The sequence below is a fragment of the Neopelma chrysocephalum genome, unplaced genomic scaffold, assembly GCF_003984885.1.
Source record: "Neopelma chrysocephalum unplaced genomic scaffold, ASM398488v2 Primary Assembly neopelma1_96780, whole genome shotgun sequence".
Classification (NCBI taxonomy): Eukaryota; Metazoa; Chordata; class Aves; order Passeriformes; family Pipridae; genus Neopelma; species Neopelma chrysocephalum.
In genome coordinates, this window is record NW_020925424.1 from 812,178 (window position 1) to 820,782 (window position 8,605).

An 8,605-nucleotide genomic window follows, 5' to 3' on the forward strand; every position below is an offset into this window, starting at 1 on the left:
CCTGTTGCTCTTCTATCTGCTCACTGGGTTCCTGGATCACAGGTACAACCTTGTGTACGACCTCACCCGTGATGTACTGGGCTGTGACCAGCAGAGCCGGTGTGCAGTGTCTTGCGTGCTGCTTCTCCTGCTCTTCTGGAGAGAGGCCCCCTCTGCTGCTTCTCCTGCTCTCCATGGCAGTGGAGGCCCTGTGCAGAGCCCGTGGTGCCCTCTGGAAGTCCGTCCGCCTCTCGTGAGCCAGGGCATCAATGACTGCGAGGGAAGGAGATCTGTAGGTATGTCCTGCAGGCGTTTCTGCTGCTGTTGCTTCACTCGTGCTTAGTTTCAGGTTCAGTTGTCTGCTGATTGCATCTTCCCACTTCTGCTCCTGGGACAGCTTTTTATCAACACCATCTTCCTGCTCTTCCTCTTCAGCCAAAGCCACTGGCTCACTGGTGGAAGTACGGGCTTCCAGACGCTCCAGCACCTCCTGCTTGCTCATGGTGCCTGTCATGAACTTCACATATACAACTTGTGGCTGCTCTCGTGTGGTCCATGGAAAGCTCATGGACCTGTCACGTCCTGTCTTAGGCTGTCTCATTCCATCCTTGGCACTCACTTGCCCAGGTCTGCCATAGAGCCCCCCTGACTGCCTCCGGGAGAAACACTGTCCCTCGTTCTCTGGCTGCTGGAGCTCCCTGTCCTCCAGGCCATCCTGCTGCTGTAGCAGGCTGGCTCTCCGGGATGGAGCCTCACTGCGCGTGGTGTGGCTCAGGCAGCTCCTGCACAGTTCCTCTGGAGGCTTCCTCTTGAAGGACACAATGACCTGCTTTACAACAGTCTCCTTCTTCTTGTGCTCCCCTGACGTACTGCTGAGGCTGTATTCAATGCACACCGACGGCTTTGCTGGGTCCTGCTGTGCCGTTTGCTCCCAGTGGCCTCTCCATGCATCTGCATCCCTGCCCAGGGAAGCTGATGAAGCCCTGCCATGTACCTGTTTCATGTGTGCTGCCAGCTGCTCCTTTTCCATGTTTGCCTTTGGCATCCTCTGCCTCAGACCTATCAGGGTTGCCCTCAGGGAGTCCTGAGGGAGGTATTTCCTTAGGACTGGGCAACTCCAAGGCTCTCTGTTCCTTAAACATTCCCACAGTCAGGGCAGGGGCCCATGTCACAATGGCTTCTGAGCAGTGTGATGCACCTGCATCACAAAGGATCATGGCATGGCACTCCCCTCTGATGCTGGCTGGGTCCTGTGGACTGCCACTGCCTGCTCCATATCACAAGGGAAGGGAAAAGCGTGAAGCCAGTCGGTTGCTTTACCTACCTGAGAGCCCAGGCTCAGGGTTGTAGCCACCACAGACATGGGGAAAGCTGAGCCCCAGATCTTTGCCATTTGCTTCTGTTTGCAGGTCTGGGCAGTGCAGGATATCTGAGTTTGAGAAGTTAGTTCACAGACTGTAGTTTTTAGAGTCTTGTTGGCCTTTAGGGTCAGAGGTCTTTTCCAGCCTAGTTGATTCTGTGATTCTGTGATTATTAACAAGTGTCTTACAGCAGCCAGTGCAAATTATTATATGAGACCGTACAAACTCACCAGCTAGATGACAACCAGACTACCAAGTGTAGTTACTGTCTCATACATGATAATATGATTGGATGACCCTAAAATGCTATGCAGTTGCTGAAATTTGCAAGCAAACAATATCTGTTGTGGAAAAAATACACATATGTGCACAACTATATGGCTTTCTGAGTAATGTGTTTTGTCCATGCTTTTTCTTTGTCTTGGGTTGAGAGCTACAAAGACTCTCAGATGCTGTCTTTTCAACCTGAGAAAGCTGATTCCACTACTTGATGCAGCCTTTCTGAGTCATGTCTTGTGTGTCAAAATGTTTTATGGCTTCATTTCATCCAAAGTGCAAAGAACCAAAATATGTTATCAGTCCATCATTACCAGCTCTGTCATAGCCTGGGTTTTTCATGGAGACTCCTCATGACGTTTTGATAGTACAGGAGACAGAACTGGCAGCTGTGGTGTCATTCCTCTTGCATTCCCTTCACTCATTGTCTTGTAAATTCAAGACATTGTCCTGCACTTTCCATCAAGCTGTTCTAACCAGGACAGGGTTAATGTTTGTACTGGCCAGGAGAGGAATGGTCAGGACCCAGAGGATATTTATAACACCTCACATCATTCCCTGGCTGGAGAAAAGGAGTCTCTTCCAAGAAGAAACTGTTCTGTCTGGCTTGGGTTCTGAGCTGAAGGGAGCACTTGGTTGTTTTCTATTGTCTGGGATTTCTGCAGTGAGTAGTGATGTTTTCATTTCTTGTACCCTCTGTCATTAGCATTGTTGCTGTTACTTTTTGTTTTCTTATCTCATTGCTGTTTCCAGTAAATTGTTCTTATCTCAACCCACGATCTTCACCTTTTGTGCCTCCAATTCTACTCTCCAGCCCCCTACAGAAAGCAGGGAGAGGGATGGGGGAGCGAGCGAGTGGCAGTGTGGTTTGGAGTTTCAGTGGGGACCCTAAACTGGGGAGTACCATTCCTGAACCATGACAACAGCTCTCATGAGAGCAGTACGCAAGATTTCTTTTTTATCTGATGGATTCATCTCATGACTCCATCAGTGCCACAGACCTGGCAAAAGAGACATATAAATAAATATTGAATTATGTATCATTATGCATGGAAAAAGGGGCTTGTGTGAGGATTGGATGCAAACTAGGACTTGAGTCTTGGGCCTTCCTCTCCAGATCTTGGCGAAAAACACTAATCTGCCTTTTGAACCATAGGCTGAAAGGAAGACTTTTTGTTGCAGAGAAGGTGAGGAGGTCAAGAAGAATGCCAACTTTTTCTTGGGTCTGCTAATACTTCCAGTCCCCTGAGAAACTGAGCACATACATTTGTGCTGGCTCATGTGGGAGTGTCATAAGGGAAACGGTTCTCTCCATGCTCCAGCACATTTATCACCTCAGTTTCATCTATTCATAACATATTTTTTATCCATATAGAAAGACAGAGAAGGCAAAGGTAAGGTAGTGATGAATTTTGCATTACCGTGGATGAATTTATGGATGAAAGCTTTCTGCCAGTTCAAACACACTTCAAATGTGAATGTCAGGTTTCTTCACTTGCTCGAAATACTGTTCTGGAGATGGAAGTGAAGAAGACTTATACGAAATTCTCTATTGTGCGTTCAACTGATAGAAAAAGATAATAAGGTTCTATTTTTCCTGTTGTGTTACATTTGACTACTATATCTCTACTAGAAACCAGAATGTATGCTGTAAACAAAATCAGATAATATGAAGAGTAAATGCATTATTTGGTCAGAAATGAGACCAAACTGGGCTTTGACCAGGTTGTCTTGTTTTGAGAATCTCTTTCTGCCTCCATGCATCTCAATAGAAAGACTCCCACACATTTCAGTCATGTAGGATCAACCCCAGAGTCAAGAGAGCAGCAAAAGCCTTTTACAAAACAATGGAAATATGATGAAGAGAAATATCAGGACACTCAGCTGGTCTCTAAGTGAATGGAACAAAAACAAATGAAAGCTCGATCTTTCAGGAAAAAGAGTCTGTTTGGAAAAGGATGCATTCAGCCAAAGATATCGCACTTAAGAGGAGAAAGCTGTGCACTTATGGAAGAAAAACTGTCTGCTGAGAGTTAGCAGGACACAAATATCCAGGAAGCTGAGCTTTGGAAATGAGTGTGCAATTCTCTGAACACTTCCTAAGAGATACGGTGGAGTGGGCAGGGGCTTGAATGCACGCATCTTTTAGGATGGAGTCCTCTGTGGCTTTGTGAACGTGTCAGGTAGGGCCTGGGAAAAAAAACATAGGAAGCTTGAGGAATGCTGTGAAATTTGTTTCTTTCATATCCTGTAAGAGAAGGTTGTGGTGGTTTTTTTTGTTGTTGTTTTTTTTTTTTTTGACTCTCCTTGTTTCTAAGGTCTGTTAAGGCTTGTTTGTTGCCAGAGTTTCCTTTGTTCTGCATCTTAAACAACCCAAAACAAAGATTTCTTGTTCCTTTCATGAACCTATTCTCCTCTCAATGCAAAGCAGTTGTGGGAGTAGTTTCTGCAGACTTCCTAAGTGGTTTAAAACAACCCCAAACATTATGATCTTGGTTATGCCTTGCTTTCTGTATTTTGGAAGGGGGGAAGGTGTTATTACTGCAGACAATTTAAGACCATAACAAAATGTGAGCTCTGGTTTAATTTGAGAACGGAAAGCAAATGGTATTGTAAAGCTAAATGTTTATAGGAAAGAATGCTTTTCCTTTTCAGCCTTTTTCTTATGCCTGAAATGTGTAAGAGGAAGTTCAAAGAGGATATACACACTAGTTCCTCCTTGGTTATTTTCCATATGTGAGGTCAGTAGATTTCAGTGGGTTAGTCTGGGTTCCTGAACAGCTGAAAAGTTTTGAAATCACCTTCCTGAGATTTTGAAGTATGGTATAATAGTTTGCAAAGTAAAAGATCAATTTGAGCAGCTTCCTGCATTGCCTCTTTACCAGGAAAGTGAGAGTAGAGTGGTCTGAAATAGGAGGTGAGTGCAACCAAAATAATTTACAGCAATGATTTAAAACTTGATGGGTTTTTTAAGAACCAGCATACTTTTCAGCAGCCTTGAGCCACTACCTCGTTCTACACTGCTGAATATAGTTGAAACCTTTTGGGAGACAATGATTTATTGTTTCAGGATGATTTTCAATATATCTGAAAAGAAGACCCACTTGGGTAGAACCTGACTTTGTAAAAAAAATCAGATAGAAATATATATATATAAACCCCTGGACTGATACTGCTATTTCAAACTATTTTGTAGATTGACATGTAAGTTTTGCAATTCCACGTAGTATTTTCTCTCAAAAGCAGCAGTAATTAATCTATTGCTATGAGATCACAAAGCAATTTCCTCACGAAGATTGGATCAGGTTAATAGAACTGGCAAAACTCACCATTTGCATTCAAATATGCATTTCTCACCTTCAGCTCAGAAGTGAACTGAAGTTTAAGTAAAGGCTCCTGAAAGATGAGGGATTGGCAGTGAAACTAATTTCAACAGCAATTTCTTACAGAAATACACCCCATATACATGGATCCAATAGCGGTGACCTCAAGGGAAGCTTTGAGTTACTGCATGAAATAGTTGATGTAAAAATAATTAATCTGAAAGTATCTGACGATGCTGAGACTGGCAAAAGTTCTGGAGATGTGTGCTGTAAATCAGGCTCATCGCACTATTTTTGAAATGACCTACAGAAGAAAAGATGGTGTTTGAAAGGTGCAACTTGGGTTCAAACTAGTTTTCAGTGCTGAGCAGTGTTTGGTTCTGCTCCAGGAAAAATAGCTGCTGAGTAGCCTCAGTTATGAGTAGTTGGTAAGGACGATTTCATTTATTACCTTGCTTTCTTTTAAGGCCTGCAAATCCCAGTCTCTTTTGCACTTTTCTCTTGTATGTTCTGTTTCTTCTGAGTAATTTTTTGAGATACCTGACTGCCATTGTACTGGTATACAAGGCTTTATGTTGAATGTTTGTAGGAAGAAATCTGCTTTGAAATTAATATAGTGTGATTTTATAATTATTATTTGTTAGTGTATAAACAAAGGAAATACAATTTTAAAATTCTCTTAACCTTTCATTTCAGCCCAGCAACACTCCTGAGAATATACCTAATTTGAGACCAGTGAGTTTACTCAAGATTGTTAAACCTGTAATTGAGCACCTTGCTGGATCAGGGTTTAGCTTTGACAGCAGGAAATGTCTTTACCTCTGTGAAGCCAACTTTCTTTATGACCAGCTGTGCAAATTTTCCACCTGGATGGAAGCCCCGCCTTATATTCCCTACTATCACAGCACAAATCCTTGAAACCTGCATATATGACTAAAACAGGGTTTGCCTTTTAAATGTCATTAATGTACAGGTTTACACATCCATGAGATGTTACATAAAAGATACACTTGAGTATCATAAGGAATCTTACAAATAATTCACAAGTCATACTTGATCATGCAAGATCAAAGATTGTATAATTCGTGACATATGTGCACGGGGACCTCAGTTCCATATGACATCTAGGCTGTTCTGTGGTAATAGATTGTAATTTATTAATTGCACAGTACAATGCAGAAGTACCACTTAAAAGAGATCTTGAGCTTTTTAAATTTCTCAATAGCAAAAGTTCAAATGTACAGTCTATAGAAAGCAAGGGGCGCAAATGTAGGTGTACCTCATTCAGCAGGGAGAAATACATCTTATTTCTTATCTTCGTAGTATAAAATGTATCCCCCAAATTTCTGTCTTGTCTTGTGATTATGCAGTTTGTTTAACTGTGGACAAAAGTGTCAAGAATTTTCACGAGCTTATGCCTTTTGGAGAAGGCTTAATTCTTACTAAAATCTCAGAGGTTTTACACAGGAATTCAAATGCTACTGCTTAGGGCAGATTAGATAGTCCTTTCTTCTGCTGAGTTTGTTCCCACTGTTGCCAGTGACACTCCTAAAACTCTGAAAAAGAAACTAAAAAGTGCCAGTGACACTAAGTTTAGCCTTTCTACTTTTTCTACTTTTTCCTACTGACTACTGCTGAAATGCTGTCAACTCACAGGTGAAAGAGAGTTTCCTTGAAACATTCCTGCCAATGTTAAAAAGCATTGCAAAGGCAAATATGGGTAGTCATGGGCAGCATTTACCTTCCATACCAATGTTAGAAGCTGCTTTTCCAGGGTCAGCATGCCTTCAGGAGAGGAGCTCTTTCAGCCAGCAATTCACAACACATAAGCTAAAACCTTGCTTCGTGAAGCTTTCCTTAAACCATTGCTCTTCCTGAAGGAGGAACCTCCTTTTCTCCAGGATTGTCCCACTGTAGAAACTTCTGTCCACTTTCTTCCAGCAAAGGAAGTGTTGGATGACAAAGTGATCAGGAGCATTGAGCAGATTGAAGAATGGAGCAACACAGCAGTGCTGCTTCCAGTGGCTATGATTAGCTTTGGATCAGGCCGTGAATCCAAACACAGACTAAACCTCCAGGGTTTTGTCTTTGCTCGAGCAACGTTTGACTTGGCTTCACTCACACAGGGATTAGCCAGTTGGTTTTGCAATGTATATGTATTTGGAAACTTTTATTTCAGGTTGGAAGATTAATGCAGAATATCGAAACCAAAAGAAATCCATTTCCAGATCAGTATAAAATATATAAAAGTGATTAAGAGATTTTCTTCCCAGTTCCCAGCTTCATCTCGACAAATGTCACACCATTGGCCCAGACAACAATTTGGCCAGGCCAACACAAAGCTGTTTTTCCAAAAGTGCATTGCATCCCCAAGTTTTTGTTTTCTTCCTAAAGAGGACAGGGTTATTTTATGTTATTGTCATGATCCAAGGAAATGGCACTGAGCTGCAAAACTTTATAAACTTATTTCACTGATTTGGTTTTGCCAGTTCAACAGCTGTCTACCGGCCACACTCTCCTTACCAGCCTGAGTGCTCTCATCAATCCAGTGTTCAAAGAAAGATAAAGACACCTTTTTTTCTTAAAAAAGTATTTAGTTCCAGAGGATTAGTGTGTACATATGATTCTGTCTAATTCAAATCAAGATTCAACCTTCAGTGGGATTGGCTTATCTGTATAAACTCTGGTATCAGTGAGAGAGACTAAAAAGTACCCTAAGAAATACGTCTTGTGAGAAAAAGATATTTCCCAGCATAAAGGAGTTTTTAAAAAAATGATTGCAATTTTTCTCTAAAACTTCTTCACAGAGTCAACAAAGAAAGGCAAGTTTAGCAGTAATACTCATTAAATTTATAGCCCTTTCTGTCCTTAAAGGTATATTGAAAAGAATAAAGCTACTGGACTAAGTTATTTGGATGAAAACATTCCTGAATAGATGAAGCTAAAAAGATTGATAGCTAAAGTTATGCCACTCAGCTGTGTACTACTCTAAAATGATGTTCTGTTTTCATTGGAGCATGGTCTGCAACACCAGTGGTCTATGATTCTTAGAAGAAGATTTAACATTTCTCTTTTCACACAGTTCAGTTGAGTTCCAAAATCAGGTCCTAGTCTGGGCACACTTTAAACATTTTTCATGAAAAGAAAAGCTAGAAGTGTGTGGTTATCCCATCTCATACAAGTGTACTAGACCAGCTTCTCGTCTAGTTGTAATAAATGTTTCATTCCTTTATATGTAAATGGAGGACTGGATGGAAGAGATATAGGAGGACTAGGTCTTCATTAAGTTAAAATATTTCCTCCTTATGATGGAAATGTTGTATGTCTATGCACAACCAAAACAAATTTCTCCTAAGAGTGTGAATCTTTGAGTGTCCATCTCCCCCCATTTGAACTCAGGCCACGATAATGTAGAGCTGTACTATGATTTACCTGCTGTTTTGAAGGTTAAGTTCAATCTAACTGAATTTTTCCTATCGTTTTTGAACTGAACTAAGCTAAATTTGTGTGGAATCTAAGTTACAAACATTTAAATCATGTTGACATGATCTACTCACTCCACATACAAACCACTTTCATCTGAAAATTCTTAACTTCTTCTCACTGGAGAGAAATATTCTATGTTGTTTCCTAGTAAAGTTTATTTTTTTCAAAAATTTAACTACT

At 41.3% G+C, this 8,605-nt stretch overlaps 1 protein-coding gene across 2 annotated transcripts in view; it reads right to left on the bottom strand.

Annotated features, from left to right (window-relative positions):
* LOC113981864 overlaps nucleotides 1–1,141 on the bottom strand; it is a 2,854-nt gene extending 1,713 nt beyond the window's left edge. The window contains exon 1 of one of the 2 annotated variants that reach the window (XM_027709534.1): nucleotides 63–1,141. In XM_027709534.1, the coding sequence (XP_027565335.1) occupies nucleotides 63–1,024 (962 nt within the window). In that variant the 5' untranslated portion in view covers nucleotides 1,025–1,141. Of the gene's footprint in view, nucleotides 1–49 lie in introns of both variants that reach the window. The other variant, XM_027709533.1, reaches the window with a different exon arrangement.
* Between the last annotated feature and the right edge of the window lie 7,464 nt (nucleotides 1,142–8,605).